Source organism: Esox lucius, chromosome 23 (genome assembly GCF_011004845.1).
Source record: "Esox lucius isolate fEsoLuc1 chromosome 23, fEsoLuc1.pri, whole genome shotgun sequence".
Classification (NCBI taxonomy): domain Eukaryota; kingdom Metazoa; phylum Chordata; class Actinopteri; order Esociformes; family Esocidae; genus Esox; species Esox lucius.
Window position 1 is genome coordinate 7,572,271 of NC_047591.1, and position 21,382 is coordinate 7,593,652.

Sequence of the window (21,382 nt, forward strand, 5' to 3'; positions counted from 1 at the left end):
ATTCTTTTTTGTCCTATATCTTGTTCTGACTTTCTCTCACGTTATGCAGTAGGTATGTCTTAATACAAGAAAGCAACAGTCACACATCAAATGTCGTTATTCTTCCAATGATAGTGGTGGCACTATCACTTTTCCTAAAACTGCATTTCAAGGACGTTCTAGTATTCTGCTTCTATAATATCGCTGACCCGCTTAGGAAAGTAGTATTTCGTGATTGGATCGCGAATTTGAGTGTGTAGCACTGTCATTCCGTAAGTCATCCGTGATAGGAGAGAGCCTAAGGAATCGTTTTGTTTTTTTTAACTAACTGCTGACGTCAGGGAAGGACAAATTGATTTACCGCGAGGTCATTCAGCCCCTGTGAGCTGCCGGTTGCCGAAGAGCAGAGACGCCATTTTAAGACAGTGAGTGGAATTGTTCAATGACATCTAACGAAACATAAGAAATTACATTGCGTTTGAAAAGGTAGTGTGAGGTGTTAATATTTAGTGCTTTGTTTTGGACGTTTAGAGTCATCTGACTAAATAACAGGTCCATGCTGTGCAACCTTTCCACCTTGGCAACGCTAGCTGGCTACTTGGTACTGCTGCGTTAGCTATCAGTCCTGTGCTGCACCGACCGTTATGTGGACACAAGACTTGCGCTGAACTGTACCTACCTAGCTATCTTTTTGCAATATTATACAGTGTCGGTGTTTTCATTATCTCGGTGTTTAGAAATAATTTTTGTGTCAACTGTTCATCCTACGTACGTCAGTCGTACGTCCCCTGTACTAGCCTGTCATCCATGTCTTGACTGCTGCTGATCTCGTTTCCATAGGGATAGCACAGTAGTTTACTAACGTACTCTTTTAATCTACAGTCTAGACACCACCATGTACCCGAGCACTCTCACGCAACTGTCCCGGGCGAATCCCTTCAACTCCCCGCTCTTCTCCCTTAAAGAAATCGAGGAGCCCAAACAAAGCCTTTGCACAAATGGACAGAGTCGCAACCTCGCTGCGGCAGCAATCGCCGGTAAGTGGCATGTCAGGGTTCTGCCGGCTAGCTGCCTAGCGAATTTGCTAACCTGCTATTACGCACTCTGTTTAGTTAAACGATGTACAATGACATGGAGATTTGTGATAACTTTTCATACTGTAACGGTAGACCTCTCTTGTTGACTGTTGTCTAGCAAAATAACTAGGTATTGGTATGCCATGGAATGGGAAATGTCACGCAGGCAAGGCCTTATCTGCGCCTATGGAGCTGGAGGACATAGAAGGGCAAATTGAAACTTTGAAATAAGCCTCAGGTGTTTGAACTGAGTACATGCCGTCTGGCCAATTGCTGTTTAACACGAAGGTGAGAGTCCTGTTTCGAAGGGCACAGTGTAATTTAGGCCAATGTCCGGCCATTGCTTTCTAGCAAGCCAACCAGCCTAATATATGCACCGGACCGCTATGGGTGTCTGACTCCTGGACCAAGGCATTTTATTTCGTATTTCTTATAATTTGTTCAAGCGTTTAGGATCATGCCAAATGCAGTCCTTTTTATCAGAGCATGGCCTTCCACGCGACAGAGTTATAGAATATTCTGGCTTCAGTAATATTACTGCTGTTAGTTTTTGCTTTTCCTTTGATTCACTAATACATTTGTGGTATATGTGAAGTTAATGGGGTAACGGGAACCCACTCGTCTGAGTCAGGTTATTACTTTGTTTTCAAGCTTAAATCTTCCTGTTTATAGCTTGAAAACAGTAGGTTGGTTGGATAGTTTAGTTAAATAGCTGCTATGCTGATGCAGCCCATCAGCTTGCCCTCACAGAAAGTGTTCTACGTGTGCATGGCCCTTTGCACCGATGATGCATATGAAGACTAGACATACAGACGGGACGGACACGTACTCAAGCTTCACTTGACCTTTAGTCCAGTTGAGATGCAGTTTGCTGTGATATTACCAGTTCTCTTATGAACAGAATCAACACCCAGTCCCCATTTTGAAAGTTTTGCCCATCTTTCTTCAGAGGGAGACAGCTGTGAGTTCGGCTCACAGAAGTATTTACTCCTGTGTGGGTTTGGTGGCATCATCAGCTGTGGTACCACACACACAGCGTTAGTGCCCCTCGATTTGGTCAAATGCAGGATGCAGGTCTGTTTATCCCTAACACTAACCAGTGTTTTTTTTTTTGTTTTCTGAAATGCATACATTTGCATGGGATCATAGCCTAAATGTATCAAGCAGCCCGGTTTTGTGCAGTCCTGGTTGGTCACCATTGATCCTCACGATTTGTCCCATTTGATTACCTGATTTGTCAAATTACCCTCATTGCATGCTTAGTGTGATTTTTCAAACCTGCGTTGATGTGTGTAATCAACCTCCCTGCCTGTTCTTCCCTTACTTGATCCAAAATGACATCCAGGTCACTGAAAGTTCAGGACAGTTAATGGGGGTAATGTGCTATTTGTTAACCCTATTTATAATGCGCTCCGAGTGCAGGGATACATTGCAGTCCAAAATAATTATTACATACAACATAATATTAATGCAATGTAATTTCTTAGTGTTAGTACATAAGGTTTGAATGATGGATGGATTCGTGTATTCTGTAATTGAACTATTCAGCTAAAGTTTCAAAGAAGTGGATTAAATGCTGTTTCAGACATAAGAGCCATGGTACAGTTCATTTTTTACCAGTCATTTTATTTGTTAGCGTATGTTATTTCACTGAGTGAAAGAAATCATGGATGTACAGTTGTGCTCAAGTTTGCATACCCTTGAAGAATTGATGATATACAGTATCTCACAAAAGTGGGTACACTCCCAGACAATTCTTCAGGCAGTTTTGGCAGAAATCTTTCTTGGTCTACTTGACCTTGGCTTGGTATCAAGAGATCCCTGAATTTTCCACTTTTTAATAAGTTATTGAACAGTACTGCCTGGCATTTGCAAGGCTTTTGATATCTTTTTATATCCTGTTCCATCTTTATAAAGTTCAATTACCTGGTTACACAGGTCTTTTGACAGTTACTTTCTGCTCCCCATGGCTCAGTATCTAGCCTGCTCAGTGCATCCACGTGTGAGCTAACAGACACTAATTGCAATTTAAAAAGCCACAGGTGTGGGAAATTAACCTTTAATTGTGATTTTTAACCTGTGTGTGTGTGTCACCTTGTGTGTCTGTAACAAGGCCATTTGGGTGATTTCTGTCATTATGGTTTGGAAAGGAGCCAAACAACTGTCGTAATAAATGGCTTCATATGATCACTATCCTTAAATAAGTTTTTGCATGATCAGTCATATTTTCAGAATCAACGCCAAAATTTCACAATCTGCCAGGGTATTCAAACCTATGAGCACAACTGCAAAAGCACAATCAGTTGCACAATTTAAAATCACAAGCAGGTTTCGGGTCAGTTCCATTCACATTTAAGAATTATTCTGTAAATGTATGCAAATTCTAGAGAAATGTTGGGGTAATAAAAGTCTGACAGTTTGTTCTGAACAGAAAAGGAATTGACCTGAACCCTGATTTGCAATGGTTTGATATTTCATCCCGCTCATTCTGTGTTGTAATACAGTGGTGGTGTTTGTTGGTGATTCTTGTCCTGTGTTGCATGTGGCGTGACTGCATGTTGGGCACGTGTTGTTTTTCACTACAGACTCTGAGGATGTGAGCTGTGAGTTTGGCTCAACAAAGTACTATGCCCTCTGTGGCTTTGGGGGTATCCTGAGCTGCGGCCTCACACACACAGCTATCGTACCCCTCGACCTTGTCAAGTGTCGCATTCAGGTTTGTACGGTACTCCCCATAGCTGACCGCTGTGTGATGGCCTGCATAGCTCCTGTAAGAAAAGTTGATGCCCGATCCCAAATCTAGCCCCGACAAGTATGATTCAAATTTATGTCAGACTGAGTGGCATTATTTCGCATTTGGTCCTTAGGATCCTCCTTGCAGTCTTAATGCACTTGAGTAAACGATCCTATGCACAGATTTAAATCCTGTAGATTTAAATCTGTCAGGAAAATTGTCAGTAATGAAGACCTGGTTAACCCCCCAGTTTAGTACATAAAACCTTATTAGCACGCTAATCCCAGTTGTCCTAGAATAACAGATTACACCACCCAACCCAGTTCTGTTTGAGCTAATCGATGGCTTCTCTTCCTTAGGTGGACCCTGACAAGTACAAGGGCATCGGCAAAGGCTTTGCGCTGACACTGAAGGAGGATGGGGCCCGGGGGCTGGCTAAGGGCTGGGCCCCTACTTTCATTGGCTACTCCATGCAGGGTCTCTGCAAGTTTGGCTTCTATGAGATGTTCAAGATCTTTTATAGTGACCTGCTCGGGGAGGTGAGTCGGGCGGGAACCGATGTGGACACAGCTCGATGTGCTTCAGGTTATGTAGAAACGTCTTGTTGACGGACTGTGTGAACCATAAATGGTACCGTAGCGGGGACATTTTAAAATATGTGCCTTTTGCACAATTTAAGATTTCACATTTCAGACGGGGAGTGGAGGTTTGGCAGTATTTGCATAACTTCTGCACAGGGAAGGGCGGATTTCTTTTTTTCAGTTCCTTTATCTTCTCTTAAGCAGTCAGTTACACTATTTTATTCTAGCCTTAATGTGAATGGGTAGGAACTACCAAAGTTGGTTTCCCTGTGTTTAAATTGTCAATTAAGCCTTCCCAAAAAATCAGACTGTGTGCCAATAGCAGAACAATGAGTGTGCGTGTGTGTAACCTCAAGTTAGTATTTCTACTGTACCTCGCAAAAGACCGCAACTGACCTCTCTCCTCTAACAGGAGAACACCTACCTGTGGAGGACGTCTCTGTACCTGGCAGCATCTGCCAGCGCAGAGTTTTTTGCTGACATCGCCTTGGCCCCAATGGAGGCATGTAAAGTTCGTATCCAGACCCAGCCTGGCTATGCCAACAACCTCAGACAATGTGCCCCCAAGATGTATGCCGAGGAGGGGGTCTGGGCGTGAGTAGAAATTCTATTGGTTTTTGTGATGCATTTGCAGTTTTTTCATTAGAAACGCTATGTACTATTTTAAAATATCCAACCCCAATACTGAGCCTACTGTTTTTTTATTTTTTAAGATATCTATTAAATTGCTGGAATGGAACAAAAGTCTGGAAAAGGCCGTTCTTACTCCCTGTAACTGATTAGTGAGGTTTCCAAATGAACACGCTCCTCAGAGCCACCTCTGGGGGGCGCTCCTGTGCTGGTGCTGTCTTGTCTCTGAGAGATGCAGCCCCAGTCTGGTGTTCCTCGGCAGCTTCCTGGCTGTACATTTGGAGGTGTTTGAGTTATTGGTGTGTGAGCGCAGTCTACCTGCCCCCAATCGACTAGGCCAGAGGAAGGGTGTCATCCCGGGTGGCCCCTTGATTTTCTGACTGTTGTAGTGATGGTAACCTACATTTTATTTTAGGTTTTATAAGGGAGTTGTCCCCTTGTGGATGCGGCAAATCCCCTACACCATGATGAAGTTTGCCTGCTTTGAGAGGACCGTGGAGTTGCTCTACAAACACGTGGTGCCCAAACCCCGTGCTGACTGCACCAAGTCCGAACAGCTGGTCGTCACCTTCACTGCCGGTTACATCGGTGCGTATTAGTACCACAGGGAATGGGATGGGATGGGTAACAAGGGCTCCAGAAGATCTCCCCAACACAATCCAGAATAAGTGAATTTGAATTACTAGTGCAATCCGGAACTATTGTACTGTTTCTGTTCATAAAATACTATCTCATACCAACAAACATGCTCACATTTACCAGTAGAAAATACTTTTTCTGATTATTTCAAGTTGGCAAGTAAATGTATGGTGTTCACTCTTTGCTTAGTGGTTTACACACAGGCAACTGTACTGTAAACACTGACCTGTTGTTCATCATGTTGACACCAACATTAGCACAAAACTCACTAGTAATAACATTTACATTATTTAATTTTGACAAGGGAATTCCTGCTTTCCTAACTTTCCATTAGGTAATCTATGAAGGATGCTGTTTGTTCTACTGAATGTGCAGTTGTCAGAATAACGGCAAAGTAACTGCGTTTAAGCTCTTTAATGGCCTAAAAAAGTAGTAGGCAAGCAGACATCCCTGTTTAGCAAGCAAATATTTTAATTGGTGGCTCCAACAGAAATTATTAGTCTAGAGCTATGTAACATACTATATTTACAGCACATTATTTGGTTGCAAGGTAAATACTTGGCATTTTAGTAAAGCAGGAAGTACTGCATCACTGTAGTTTTAGTTTTTTTAGAAAGAGGAAAAATGTTGAAAGCTTGTACATTTGAGATCAGCTAATAGGAACATGTGATGTTCTCTCTGGCCCTGCAGCTGGTGTGTTCTGTGCCATCGTGTCCCACCCAGCGGACTCTGTGGTGTCGGTACTGAACAAGGAGAGTGGCAGCACTGCCACCCAAGTGCTCAAGAAGCTTGGACCCAGGGGTGAGTAGACAACCACACACATCATCTTTAGGAAATGCATCTTCCCCCGACCTATCACTTTGATTTAGTGCCTTGGGTTGCTGCAACTAACCCAACCCACTTAGATTACTGGGGGAGGATGGGTAAGTGTCTGTGAGATTTTCTAGGTATTTCATGTCGTAATTCCAATATCACGCACCTTAGAGCAACCTCTGGAGGACGCTCCTGTGCTGGTGCTGTCTTGTCTCTGAGAGATGCAGCTCCAGTCTGGTGTTCCTCGGCAGCTTCCTGGCTGTACATTTGGAGGTGTTTGAGTTATTGGTGTGTGAGAGCAATCTACCTGCCCCCAGACCTACGGCTGTACTGGCAACCCAGTTTTACTGGTGGGACTCTACCAGGGCAGCCAGGCTGGGGCCCAGTCAACACTGACAGTTCCTCTGGATATTCATGTAAAAATTCATTTTTCAGCCTATTGGAGATGGTATTTTCAATTCTCTCCCCATCAGGTGTGTGGAAGGGCCTGGTTGCCCGTATCATCATGATTGGTACCCTGACTGCCCTTCAGTGGTTCATCTATGACTCTGTGAAGGTCTACTTCCGCCTGCCCCGCCCCCCTCCCCCTGAGATGCCAGAGTCCCTCAAGAAGAAGCTGGGGCTTACAGAGTAAAGAACACTCCAACTCCCCCCAAACGTAATCTCCTGGACCCAATCACACCACACTCCTTGGGCTTCAGCGCCCAGCTCTGTTGTCTATATTTATGTTCCTATTACAGCTCCTGTGTTCTTCGGGACTAGGCTTATTCCTGTGTATATTTAAGAGGGGTCACGGGGGGAACGGTCTCCCATGCACTGAGTGACAGGCGAATATACTGTAGACATGTTCTGGTTTTATTGAATCCTGTTATTAGTTTGTGGAAAATATATAATTATTAAAAAGTTTCCCTCAAATGCTTGGTCGTTTTCATATTTGCTATAATGTAAATCATTTAGAGTAGGGGGGCACAGTTTTAGTGTGCTGTCTTGTTGCTTTGTGGAGGTTACTTGTTATTGTTGTGCAAGGGGGAGGGTATGTTTTTATTATCCCTTGATCATGTTCACCCTTTGTCAGGTTTGTAATTTACAGTCACTGCATGTGACCGAAGGAAATGTATGTGAGGGTTGTGATATGGCTAGGATTGTGCATTTGGAGTGCACTTAAAGTTTAAACCAGTAGAAAAAGTTAAAATGCTTCCGCTGTACAGATTGGAAGGTTGATGGCATGTAGGACACTTAAAGAGCTCTTTCCTTATAACTGATGTGTTCACAATATGTTAATGTTCATTATCCTGCATTTGTCAAACATTACAGGCAATTTGGCATACAACAAAATGGCAAGATTGTAGAACTGAACAAGGATATAATTTGGTATGGTTTAAATTGCATGTTGCACAGTGTAACTACCTCATTGCAGCCAGGAGGTGGTGTCCTGGTCATTTCATACCTGTGTGTGAGCCTGTGTGCTCAGGGGTGTCATGGAGGGTGGTGCCAATTTTCTTATTAAACCCTATCAACTCCGTGTGTAATTTCAGGCTCCTGCAAGCTCTATTTCGGTTGTTTGGTGGAGAACACACTCAAAGCAATTACGTGCTGATAAGTACTTAGAGCGAGCATTGCGCTAACATAAAAAGGCTTGGTAAGATGAACATGTCTGGGGTTTCTACATGAAAATATTTAACTAATTAAGAGATTTTTTTTCCAGTGGGGAAATATTTTATGGCATTATTGTAAAATACCAGGTTTTTCCAGCTCCAACTGGTCAATGTTTCAACTGTATATTTGGAACTGACCCTATAATTATGCAATATTTTGTATCCACTCAAATGTGAGGTTTTGAATTACTTTCAGTACCTGATATTACTTTTCATGTTATACAATATGAGCCTTAGAAATTAAAGTAGTGAGGGATTTATTTTTCTATTCTCTACATCACATTCTATATTAGGTAAACATCATGGGGTAATGGAATTCAGTCAGATCACATTGACCTGAACGCTACATTTTTCTATTGTGACAAAAAGGAATGCCTTTTCCTTACTGATGACTGGATAAATGAGAATCATCCCATTTATGAAAAGTGCATGTTTTCAGAGCTTTAAAGATGCCTTCACCATTCTTTCTAATATGCAGTGGGAGCCTAGACAGTAAGTGATCAGTGATTCTGGTTCTGGGCTAGGAGGTGAGCGGAAATGCGTGAGGTTTGGGGTGTTTCTAATGGACTACTAATGTTTCAAGCATGCGTCACAATAAACCCAAGAGTCATCATAATGACAGCCTTACAATGTTAAACACATCATGTCGGGACTGTATAAAACCATTGTTGTCAATCCATTTTGTTTTTTCTTAATAATAGGTTTTCACATTTCTCCCAACGGAAAGCACACAATGGAAGCAATGTTTCCAGGAAATGATGTGTGTTGTGTTTGCGTACCTGGAGCACAGCTCTGTGGTGGAGGTTGGGCCAATGGTCATGGGATTTGGATTCCCATTTCAATGTGACCCCTTTGACCTCTGTATAACAGCAGTAACCATTGTGTGCTTTCAAACGGTAATTACATTGAACTACTCTGCTGCTACTGCTGTTGGAGGAAAAACAGTGGTTTTAAACAGGGGATGTTGATAAGCATAGAATATACTCAAAATGTGTGAAATTCAGAAATGGCTCTGTTAGGGTAATGATATCATATTCACAGAAGGAATCAGAATTCATATTGACGACGTCATACGAGATAAAGGAAAACTTTTTCAGTTAATGTACAGATTTAAAGTTTCATATATTTAGGGAGATGGACAGTGTTTTTGGAGTGAGGTCATCTGGGGTTTGCCAGGCCACTGACAGTGAAATCAGACTTAAAACTGGTTGACTGTTCAATAGTTCGACAATAACAGCTGGGGGTTTTAGGACTGTAATCCAGTTCATCAGTGGATTCTGGGTGGCATTGTAGTAAATCAATGCAATAAGGATGTAAACATTCTGATATTCATTAATTCTAAACATGTTGCCAAAATAATTATGCATACGTATTCTTTATATCGTATTTGGGAAGTATACATTTTGACCTAAACTATATTTGGCATCGTCACATTCCAGTCAACATCATCAGGATGTTCTACAACAGTAGTTGCTGTTGCTATTTTTACTCTTGTCGCTAATGTCACTGTGCTGCTCGGAGGTATAGACAGCTGCCGCCAGTGACAGTTCGCCTAATCCTCAGACTGACAGGTTTGACGATGTGTTTCCACTACAACCGCGGAATTTCTTGCATGTTATGTGACTGCGGCAACTGAAGATAAAAGTGAGGACCCGAGATGGAACAGAAGAGTTGAAACAAAGCTTGATAATACGTTCCTGCATGTAGGCGTGCAGGCTAACAAAGTGTTTGATTAATTCCGTATTAACACTGCTGTATTTGAGAGAAATCTGTATGAGCTTCAATGGCAACACGTTGGACAAACAATAAAAATTAAGACATTGTCAACCTACATAAAACTCGAACAGCCTTGCCAGCAGTGTCATGCTTGGGGCGTTGTAATAACAGCAGTTTAGTTGTATTAACGTTTAAACACAGACAACTCGAAAATATCCCGCGATTGGTCAGTTCCTAGCGGTTGGCACAGGTGATTTGCATACATTTGGAAAAGTTGATATTTATAAATTTTTACTCCCACATGACTTGCAAGAATGGGCCGGTGTGCTCGCTCGCCACGATTTCCATTATTGAAACTAATGGAGCCATTGGCCCCGATGCGATTAGTGTGTATGGTAAGGCGTATGTTGCCTTCGTGTGCATTTTGCGTTTTCTGTACCACAGCTGACTACAGAGTAGGTTTCAGTTAATATCCTTCTACCAACCAGATAGAGCGTCTTGTGTTTGCGCATGTGTGAATGAGTGTTCATGCAGAAGGGTGTCCACTCCATTGTGTTTTTGCCCTTGTGTGGAATTGTCAAAGTCACTGAAACATAGCCAGTATTCCTGCGCAGCTAGGCCGAGGTAGGCGGTGAAATGAGCATAAGAATTTGATTAGTAACTGTGGGACTATTCTGATCTAGCCAAGTATCAAATCAAAATAAATACACTTCAGCTGACACAAGGTGTATCATGTAACCAGTGTTTTTGATTTACTTAATGGAATCCTCATAGCACGTGATAAATTGGTGTGATACACATTGAGGACTATGGCCAGGGAACAAAAGTCAGTTTTCCAAAGAGAAAATTCAAAAGAAATATCCTTAATTGCACTGAAAAGGAGTTCATGTTTCAATGCTGTATTTTGAAGTGTCAGGTTGGCCTTTAGACTGTAACAGACTTTTAATCATAAATAGAATAATGGTTAACATTGCTGAAAATGCATTTTGAATATTTTAGATATACAATTCAGTGGAGTTTGGCAGAATTTGCAGTCACCATCATTTGATTAATTGACAGGTCAACAACTAATCAGTTTACTACATCAGTTTAAAGTTCAGTTTAGTCTGCAAGTTCTCTCACCACAGGGCAAGTTCATTCTACTTATAGTATGATAGCAAGAGAGCCACTGCTTTTCTTGTCTCGGTGGCACAAGGTCAGCCCTGATAGTGTTGCTGGATAAACAAGTCACATATGAAAGGAATTCTATCAATTTTCCAAAACACAGCAAACCTGGGGTTGAACATGTAGTGTGCGTAATATCATGAAGATGTAACATTACTTTTTTTCAATGCTAACCAGATTACACCAGTCATTTGGCAATTTCCCATCACATTCATTACACATTATGGACTAAATGAAAACATAATCTTTTAATCTCAAGTGCCTCTCAATGCAACAACTATGCTTTTGCACATGACCTGTTTTAGTGCCTTCAGTGTGTCACTGTGCACTTTATTCCTAGTCATGTTTCCATTGCGTGCATAACCATGAGTGTGTCTGGCAAATTAGGAGTCAGGAAGGGAGAGACAGCATGAAGGAGAGACAGACAAAGAGTAAGAGCTGGGAGAGCAAACTAGGTAGACAGAAAGGAGGTAGGGGAGAGAGACAGGGAGAGTGAAAGGAGGTAGGGGAGAGAGACAGGGAGAGTGAAAGGAGGGGAAGACAGGAGGAAGGGTAAAGATGGAAAACTGTCAAACTGTTATGCAATCTGGCCAGTAGCCACACCCTCATGCACAACCTGCCATTGCTCCCAAACTCCTCCTGCAGCCAGCTACAGCTAGGTAACCAGAATGAATCCCCCACTTGGATGGTCACCAGACATTCCCCTCGCTACAGCTGCCTGATTGTCTTCACCAGCCTCCATGTCCTCTGTCCTCATTGGTTGAGCAAATAGGAGTGACTTACGCCCCATTGGGTGCCACTCCTTCATGTACAAGATTAATAGGATTGCAGCAACATCAAGAGGAAGGGAAGTAAATAAATAAAAAAGCCCAATTGCTCATTCAGTATACTACTACTACTATAAGTTTAAGTGAGTTTGAGGTGAATTTTATAATTAATCTCTGAAGAATAGGGATGGATTAAAATAAAGGATTACAACATAATTATACCCCCATAAGAACCCAGCAGAGACACTAAAAAAATAATTTATATCTTAAGTGACAAAGTCGATTGGTGGAAAACAAATGAGCTGAAACAAACATCATATCTGCCTAGGATTCGGTGTGTTCTCCAGAGACAGGTGGGGTTGTCGATTTTCAATCCATCTTCTGGAGAGCTACCACTCTGTAGGTTCTCTCCAATCCTAATTTTGCACACCAGATTGTAATAATTAGCTGGATGAAAACGGATGAAAATCTATGTCAGGTTAGTCACAACCGGTTGGAGAGAAAACCTATACCGAATAGTAGATCTCTAGGGCCAGGTTGCACAGCCTGACGTCGATCTAACCGTACCACCACACTTCCGGGAATGACAACGGTTGCATATGTGATTTACGATATAATCATTCAAACCTGCAGCCACTCGATCGTCTACGTAATGAGATTGACTCCTTTTGTGACATTACGGTCTTAGTGATACATTCTATGTGAATTCATTTTCAACCTTTATCACATTAAAGAGCATCACTCCATTTCCTCACATGTATGTGTACAAGCTTAAACTTGTTGGTCCCAACACACTAGCATGCCAACGTGAAGGTGGTCAAACCATCAATTAATATATCCCACGTCTATCATAAATGCATGACCGTTAAGAGCGTCATCTAAATGACCAAAAAAAGAAGCAATTTTGTATGATAAACTCAACTAATCATGTATGGACATTTGCGTGCAGCCTCTCGCATAAGCGCTAAATTGACCCCTCCTCTTACTCCTCCTCAACTCTGGGTTCAAAAAGCGTTTCAACTATCGACTCCACGGTGAAGACATCACTTGCTTTCTCTGCTTGCCAGTCGACGCTGATTCCACAGCCTACCTCTTTGGATCGAAACGGGATATAACCGGTTTAATAATCTCTGCAAAATGTATGTATCTATAGCATAGCTAACCAGCCAGTTGTTTTGGACTTGTATTATCATCATTTCGGTTTTGGTTGTTTCTCATGCGATGCAAGATCATCACTTCGCTGGTAGACGCTCAAAAATGCACGTAGACACAAACCCACCTAGTCCTCTACTACTGGCAGGTCATTTGAAATACATGTTATATAGCAATCAATGTCAGTGACGTGGTAGATTAACAATCTTCGTAGTATTTGTGGTCGATTTCATCTTACATCTTAACAGTGGAAATATCAGTTATTGTTACAGCTTTTATGCAGACTAGTAGTCTCCTTTAACGTACAGCTAATAGGCTTCTAGCTAGTTGGACATGTCTTTTTCTAAAACTGTTCTGATCATTCTAAGCTTTCGCATGTATTAATACTTAGTTGTCTGGTTCTAATTAAGCCTTTTTTGAGAACGCTAAATGAGTGGATGTCGCTTATTACACAGGAAACGGCCATCTTTACCACCTCGAATGAGGATACCGTAACTACGTTTTGAACTGACAAAGCGAATGATCATTACCAAGACGCCGTAAAACGTTAATGATTGAGCGACGTCAAAGTTGAATATCTTTGCCTACCGTATTAAATGTGACAAACTATATGGGAAGGTATGGTAATGGTTTCTAGCTAATTTCTCCATCTTGTAACTCGTCGCGCAGCATCCGGCCTTCAAGGACGAGGAAGGACTTGCGTTTTGTAATAGGCCTACAATACACTCAATACAAACGTGTCAGCGCTGGCCTGCTATGGCACAGATCCCGTAATTTGATCAGCAGGAAACAAGTTACTCAGAGTTTCTGGGACTGTCCTACATCTGGCGTAATTTAACTATAGGTTGCTACATTTCAACGTCCCCCGTTTTCACATACGTTATTGCGTTAAGCTATATTCAAATAGAAAACGTGAAAAAAATACGGAAATGTGGCGCTCAAGAGTCATCAATGAAGGTTTGAACTAAACCTGTAGCATTCGTTTTTAGCTTGCTGCTGGATTGGAGGACTAGCTGGATGTTAATGTTTCGTACAGTCCATTTGTATTAGAACACGCTTCTGCGTTTTACGAAAAGTTTCGGGCCTGTACCACTTGAAAATGCCTATAAAATATTTAGTGGACATGAGAGCTGTCAATTGAAAGACATGCACGTGGTAGCGGTTTTAACTAATGTTTGTACTTCTAAATATTCTCATGGATAACTTTAGCTTTTTTTGTTTCCTTTAGCGAGTTGACCCAAAGCGTGTGTGCAAAATGGCAAATGTTTTCATGAATAATAAAAAAAAAAAATACAAATTATCAGCCCACAAAAACTTTATGGGGAGATTCTCTTCCACACGTTTTAACTTGTACATTAAATGTGTAGGAGGGGTTACGACGGAAGATCATGTTAACGACGGCTGAACGCGGATATCGCACTGAATCTGCGCTTGTTGGGGACTGACGGTGCATTCACACTATTCGCGAAATTTCGGATAGCCAACGCTAGCATCGCCCAGTGTGCTTCGCTTGTAACATACTTGTGGGCGAACTAGCGTCATAACACAAAGTAAGCTGTGTATTAAGGGTTAAGAATGGCCCGTTTCTATGAAGGAACGTCGGATTATTACAATGGTTAAAATTGGAATAGAAACATATTTGAATACATTTTCTCTAATCAATTAATATGGCTCATTGAGGTAATTCTTACAACCTGCAATGCACGCTAGCAAACCAGGTTGCTACAATTAGGTAGCCACCAGTCAGCTAACGTATCTAATATTGACACCAGAAGCACCAACTATCTCGGTCACCTGTTTGCGTCTCTGTAGGAAAATAGCGTGCTATCGTATAGTTCCCATCACTGCTACTAAACGTGTTCATTTTTTTCATCCATCTTTTAAAAAGGACTGCAAAATCATTTGTTTATTCCTTTAATTGCTCTGAGCGCATTTCACTAACACCTACACAAAACCCCGTGATTGGTCAGTCCCTGGCGAATTTTCTTCCCCTCTCACGGAATCCATACGTCGAATCAAGCCACTCGCTCGCCACGCTTTCCTTCATTAAAATGAATTGAGCCATCGCGAATAGTGTGAATGTACTGTGACGGGGGTGCCGCGTAACACTAACTTTTGAAACTAATTATAGCTTTTTAGTAGCACATACTAAAGCAAGTCTTCTAAAGCAGTAGTTCTCACGCCACTCAAGGATTTTAGTATGTTGCCTGTTATCCAGAGGCATGTGAAATGCTACTAGAACCACGTTTAGTAACCACATTTGAAATGTAACTCGTAACCAGTTTGAGTCATGATCAGGGATGTTCCCTTAACAGACGTCCATAGTGAATAGGCAACCTTGCTGATCTAAATCATGCATAAATGTAACTGGGGTCATTATCCCACCATCAAATTATCTTTTTATAATTTCTTATAAATGAACACAGTTGTCAATCCATGATCTGTCCTTTCCCTTTTCAAATATTTACCTTCCCCAAAGGCCAGTTAAAGTTGGGTTTATTTTAGGCTAACAGAGTGAGACATTATTCATTGTTTTAATACTGTTGTGAAGATTTTTTATTTTTTGACTTCCCGGTCTCACTTGTACATTTGGTATTGCTACTCTTGGGGAGTGTCTTGTGCTTTTGTACAGACACTGTCTGAGAGATTTTGCAACAGTTTACAAACTGTTGTCTTGACTTGAGTATCATGTTACATTTTGGTGATGGAGGGTTAAGGCCTACTGTTGGCAAACAACTGTAACTGCCTTTTACATGGGATTCAAGCATGCAGGTTGGTATGTGTGCTTGCCTTTCTGCCTTCGGCATCATCGGATAGAAAGGGCACTAAGTTGTGGCTTAATTTCTGCTCAGGGTAAAGAGTAGTGACTGTAGGCTTTGCCTGTGTTTGGGCTCTTGTTTTTGGGGTTACTGTCTGTGCCTTAATTTTCCAGATCATTCTGGTTTTCACTGAACCACACAGGGACCCCTGGCTAGACTAAGTGATTACTGTGGTAGTGAATAATTTGGAATTATGGTAGTTTTTGGTTTTGTCTGCATTTCCCCTGGGCTTCATCTGCTCAGTCGTGGTCTGGCTTGATCACAACAGGGCCAGTGGAAAGACTTGCAGACTGGCAAGGATATTTTTGTCACTTTTTGTTTAGATTTTTGATAAGCATGCTTTATGGAATGACGTATGCGCTTACCCATGGGAACCATGCTTATGTGATAATGTACATAACTTGTCTTCAGATTAACCAATCCTCCGTGTTAGTTATAATTGTGGTCTTAAGAAGAGACCCTGGCTTTGCTGTTGCAGCTGATTTACATGTTTTTGATATTTCAAGGATAAATGTGATCTATTGTCCTAGGATGCTGATGTTTTGGTAGTTTTCAGCTGAGTCTTTAAATAGTAAGGACTGCTACGAAAAGAGTTCAGGAAGGATGTAGTCTGTTTCACTGGCGCTGTCCTGTTGGGGTCTTATTGATGTTTGTGCATGTAGGCAGCCATCCATTCTTCTCAGGGCCTCAAACTAATGTAGAGGATTTGTTGATACTCGGAGTATGGAGTTATTCAATTAAACACAGCGCTGATTGATTGGCTTAAGGGAATGCGTGATTTCCCAGATACAGACTTAGCCTGCGTTTGGACTAAAGCGTGCACGCTGGACAACAATGACATGTCACTAGAATGTCCTGTAAGAAAATAGATTGTCACTCTTGGTCGTATATAAGGAACTAAAGATTAAACTCTGTCACAGTTCCCCTCTTCTGCTTCTTCCCTTTAGCGTTGTGAATCATGTCATCTGTGCAAGAGAAGTTGATCACTCCCATGGCCAGTGGCCCTGTTGAGCCCCCCAGAAACAAGGTCACCGTGGTGGGTGTGGGCATGGTGGGCATGGCTTGTGCCGTCAGCGTCCTACTCAGGGTAAGTGTTAATGTTTTTTTATTTGCAACATATTGCTAGTTTGCTAGTAGCTTACCCCTGTGCTTTTATTAAAGTTGTCCCGCACTAATACTGAAAATTCAGTGGTGGGTATGTGAGTTTTATTTATTCTACTCTGCCTGTTTTTGAGCATGCAATGTTACTGGGTGTCCCAAATGTTGTGGCCTTAATCATGACCAATCAATTCCTGTAGGACCTGGCGGATGAGTTGGCCTTGGTTGATGTGATGGAGGACAAGCTGAAGGGGGAGATGATGGACCTGCAGCATGGCAGCCTCTTCCTCAAGACCTCAAAGATCGTTGCAGACAAGGGTATGGTTTTGCCCCTGAAATATTTAAATTTGTGATGTCCCGGTACTTCCCACTACTTGACCGTTACTGTAGATTGGTTATGGTGTCTTTTGCTTATTAGCCAAATAAATGATTCTGATTGTCAATAGCGGAATTGATTTCTAGAGCTGGGCACAATCTGTCACCCCTGTGAAGGAAGCATGATTTGATTCTAATTTAACTGATTTGTCTGCATGGATTTTTGTCCTGCATACCAGGATATGAGTATACTATTTAATGACCTGTTTGGGGAAGTTCTTGGCACTTTGTTTTTAGGCTCCTGAGTGGTGAGATTGCATTTGAACCTGCTGCACTCCACCTGTGGGGTGTAATTCTGGACATGTTATACCTCATTACACTCAAATATTTTAGTTAGTTTGAAGTCTACAGACATTTGTAGATAAAGGAATATAGTATTACAGGGTTCAGTGAAGGAAAAACAATGCAAAGTTGACTGATTTTGTCAAGTCTACCCACAGACCCCTTTGTCTCAATTGTGCTTTCCAAATAGTGTTCAGATATCCTGTTTGTAATTACATGGCTGAATGAACTAAGCAGTATATTCAGTTGACTACAACTTTCATTTTGGAAAGTTCTGAAAGTAATTGATTAATTGTTACACTTTCCTCAAATATCTAATGTGTTGCATTGTTATGAAACTCCTGTAGACTACGCGGTGACCGCAAACTCCCGCATCGTGGTGGTGACCGCTGGTGTGCGTCAGCAGGAGGGAGAGAGCAGGCTCAACCTGGTGCAGAGGAACGTCAACATCTTCAAACACATCATCCCCCAGATCGTCAAATACTCCCCCAACTGCACCCTGATAGTGGTGTCCAACCCAGGTACGTGCACACTCTCGTTTAGATTTTAGCACCGTTTCAACATTTCATCTTATGCACTTGGAAGCACAATCCTACTGCAGTCAATGGTGTTCACTACATAACAGTAGGCCATTGACAGGGAAACAAAAATGTGCTTTTTGACCAATTTGCACAAGGCTAAATCTAGATAAAGGGCAATGTTTTTGTTTTGTTTTTAGCAATAGCCGATTGGTTTGGTCATGCAACCCACTGTGTTGTATTTATATTCTGCAGAGAATGCCACATTAGCTAGGTTGTTAATACTATTTATCAGCGGCACATGGAATTGGCTGATGTAAGGGTTTTAATCAGGTATTTTTAAATGGGGGAAAATGCTGCATAAGGCTCCTTTTCAACTTGTTTGTCATCAGTCAAAATTACAGATTAACTGGGAGTGATATGAGCGGTCATTCATTAACCTTGTCATGGCTGAGTGTGTGAAAAGGTTTTACTATTGGTGTTTTAAAAACCTTCTATCGATCAGGACATTTTCCCTATTCCTCTTATGATAAAGGCTATTTCTTAAGTGTTATGGTAGAAACTATATGTGGGTGTAGGCTTAAATGGAGGATTGGTGTAAGTATAGACTTTGGGGTTAGACATTAGCTTTAATAGGGTCAATAAGGGGAATGAATTGTGTCCCTATTTAAACTGCTAGGTTGGATGTATTTGCCAGTTGTATGGTCATACAGAACTTCAGATGTATTTGGACAGGGACACTATTTGTTATTCAATGATTATGGAGTCAGTGCAGACTGTCAGATTTAATTTCATGGTATTTTCATCCATTTTGGATAAACTATTTAGGAATTTTTGGGTGCCAGAAGTATTTGTACAACTGGCTTCACATCTCTTTGATATCAGGGGTTTGTTTGTATTGTTAGTGCATGTCTAAGAGCTGTCATGGTCTAGTCTTTGCATTTTGTTTGACATTAGAAATGAAGTATTCATGAAGGTCAAGTTGGCCATTGAGTCAGTTGATCACCTCAAATATAAAGTACTGGAATGCTAATGCAACAATGTCACTATGTGAATACTTTGTGTTTGCTGTGTGAAAACATGGCTAGCTACAGTACATGCATATTCATGATCCTTAGGGAGTTTGGAACCATGTCAGGTCCAGTCCTAATTGTCTCTCCCTATGCTTAGTGGACGTGCTGACCTACGTGACGTGGAAGTTGAGCGGCCTGCCCAAGCACCGTGTCATCGGCAGTGGCACCAACCTGGACTCTGCCCGTTTCCGTTACCTGATGGCTGAGCGCCTGGGCATCCATGCCAGCAGCTTCAACGGCTGGGTCCTGGGAGAACACGGAGACACCAGTGGTGAGTGGTGGTGTCACTGACAGCATGTTGCTAACTTGACACACTCAGGAAGCCTCGAGTTGGAAGATTTAAACACTCAATGTATCCAACAATATTTTGGCATAGTTCTGTCCCGGCGCATCAACTTTTGTAGTTAAGAATAAGATGTGAATCAACTTTAGTGTAATGAGGATGTATGAATCATTTTAAATATGGTTGTCTTTCCGTGTGATAGTGCCTGTGTGGAGCGGCGCCAACGTGGCTGGAGTCAGTCTGCAGAAGCTGAACCCAGAGGTGGGCCAGGATGGTGACAAGGAGGGCTGGAAGGCAACCCACAAGGCAGTAGTTGACAGGTAAAGCTCCTAGCTCCATCTAGTGACTGCATTTGGTTTTGATGTCAAATTCGTTTGTGACGTGGTGTCATCAAAAGATTGAAGATGGCATGAGTGTGACGATTGTGTTCCTCCAGTGCATATGAGGTGATCAAGCTGAAGGGCTACACCAACTGGGCCATCGGCCTCAGTGTGGCTGACCTCGTTGAGAGCATCATCAAGAACATGAGCAGGATCCACCCTGTCTCCACCATGGTCAAGGTGAGCCGATAAGATCAGAGAAGACTCGACGAGTATGAGATTCAGAACAACGCCATTGACTTATGTGATGACTAACTGTCCATGTTTTCTGCTTTTTCAGGACATGTTTGGGATCAATGAGGAGGTGTTCCTCTCTCTGCCATGTGTCCTGAACAGCAGCGGAGTGAGCAGCGTGATCAACATGACCCTGAACGATGCCGAAGTGAACCAGCTGAAGAAGAGCGCAGACACACTCTGGGGCATCCAGAAGGACCTCAAGGACGTCTAGAGTACTTGCACACCGTTTCTAGAAAACCAATAGGCAGACCAATGTCACACGCTCCTAGTACAAAACTCATCCTCTCACCATAACTTTCTCTGACCTGGAAGCAGTCACTCCAGACCTACTGTACCTGGATTCACTTTTCCTTCAGTCTACTGTCTCAACCTGCCAATGTACTTTGTACACTCCTTATCCTAAACCCACTCCTTTCTTCTCATCCAGACTTTAAACACTCCTGTTCCTTCCCTAAATAATTCCTTCATCTCTTAAGACGTAGGATGCAGCTTTAGTATTGATTCCATGCTAGGTACTGTCAACCACTGTATGTACTCCTATTGGATTCCTGTGGTAAAGCTGTTGTAATACAAACAAGTGTGCTTTATCCTCTGTCTTGAAGCTCCATTTATTTCACTCCCTTTAGGAATCCCAGAAATGTAGACCCTGTGTCTGTCAGAAGTGGTTGGTTTGTGCAAGGAGAGATTCCCTGTTTAGTTTTTTTGGCATTCAACACCAAAGGGAGCGAGTGTGGAGATCGTACTTGAGTTTTGTTTTATTTGTTGATTGTGTAACAAAACAACCCTTGAGAAAATGACAACCATTAACTTAATAAATATTTGACGGTATAAATCTTGTCCAATGACTAATGTCCCAGTAAATTACAATGCTATATAAACGCTTGTTAATATTGATCGAAAGTTACAGGAAATTGTTCCATTGTCTTGCTTTTCATAACCATAAATTCATTTTTGACAATTGACACATTACATAGCTAAATACACTCTCAAATGGCCCACAACACTGCTTCAGGGTCTTTAGCAAAACCTAAGGTGACAAGGACTTGACCGCATTTCAAAAATTCACACTGGAGGAAAGCAGTGTTTTGTCTTGATTTACCTCCATAGTGGATTTAGAAATGTTACACAATGACTTGCACTAAACTCTTTAGTTCAATGTCAATTCAAACAGTTTCCTCCTAATACATATTTAGTATTATTGTTCGCATATGTCCTTTGCTGATTGACTGCATTCTTTTTTTTTATCACCCAAAGGAGTATTTCGTCCAAAATGAATCTTATCATTTTTCATCATTGTCCTCACAGGTTGTAATTACATTACACAATACAAAAAAACAAGCCTTTTAGTGAGAATGTGTATTTTACAATTCTACCTTAGTAGACAGTGACACGGACTAATTACCTTATGATT

The 21,382-nt window shown here is 41.8% G+C and overlaps 2 protein-coding genes and 2 non-coding genes across 8 annotated transcripts; all 4 read left to right on the forward strand.

Moving 5' to 3' along the window:
- Positions 1-278: 278 nt before the first annotated feature.
- On the forward strand, positions 279-7,367 carry slc25a3a (solute carrier family 25 member 3a). Of its 4 annotated transcripts, none has more exons than XM_010886966.4 (8): positions 279-404; positions 862-1,016; positions 2,005-2,129; positions 4,149-4,328; positions 4,783-4,964; positions 5,416-5,588; positions 6,330-6,440; positions 6,926-7,367. In XM_010886966.4, exons 2-8 carry the CDS (start codon positions 875-877, stop codon positions 7,084-7,086), a joined length of 1,074 nt encoding a protein of 357 aa, XP_010885268.1. In that variant the 5' UTR covers positions 279-404; positions 862-874; the 3' UTR covers positions 7,087-7,367. The 4 variants fall into 4 exon arrangements, with proteins under 4 accessions (XP_010885268.1, XP_010885265.1, XP_010885266.1 ...); XM_010886963.4 differs by lacking the exon at positions 2,005-2,129 and adding an exon at positions 3,641-3,771; XM_010886964.5 differs by lacking the exon at positions 2,005-2,129 and adding an exon at positions 3,641-3,771 and having other exon boundaries at positions 378-465.
- On the forward strand, positions 5,169-5,369 carry LOC114830176. The gene has a single exon (XR_003777901.2). It is a non-coding gene; the product is annotated as a small nucleolar RNA SNORA53 (small nucleolar RNA).
- LOC114830175 lies at positions 6,610-6,843 on the forward strand. The gene has a single exon (XR_003777900.2). It is a non-coding gene; the product is annotated as a small nucleolar RNA SNORA53 (small nucleolar RNA).
- A 5,388-nt stretch (positions 7,368-12,755) lies between the features above and the next one.
- Positions 12,756-20,808, forward strand: ldhba (lactate dehydrogenase Ba). 2 transcript variants are annotated; one of them, XM_029117064.2, is made up of 8 exons: positions 12,756-12,893; positions 16,646-16,812; positions 17,024-17,141; positions 17,828-18,001; positions 19,169-19,342; positions 19,557-19,674; positions 19,791-19,914; positions 20,015-20,808. In XM_029117064.2, exons 2-8 carry the CDS (start codon positions 16,684-16,686, stop codon positions 20,180-20,182), a joined length of 1,005 nt encoding a protein of 334 aa, XP_028972897.1. In that variant the 5' UTR covers positions 12,756-12,893; positions 16,646-16,683; the 3' UTR covers positions 20,183-20,808. The 2 variants fall into 2 exon arrangements, with proteins under 2 accessions (XP_028972897.1, XP_010885269.1); XM_010886967.5 differs by having other exon boundaries at positions 16,673-16,812.
- Positions 20,809-21,382: the final 574 nt, after the last annotated feature.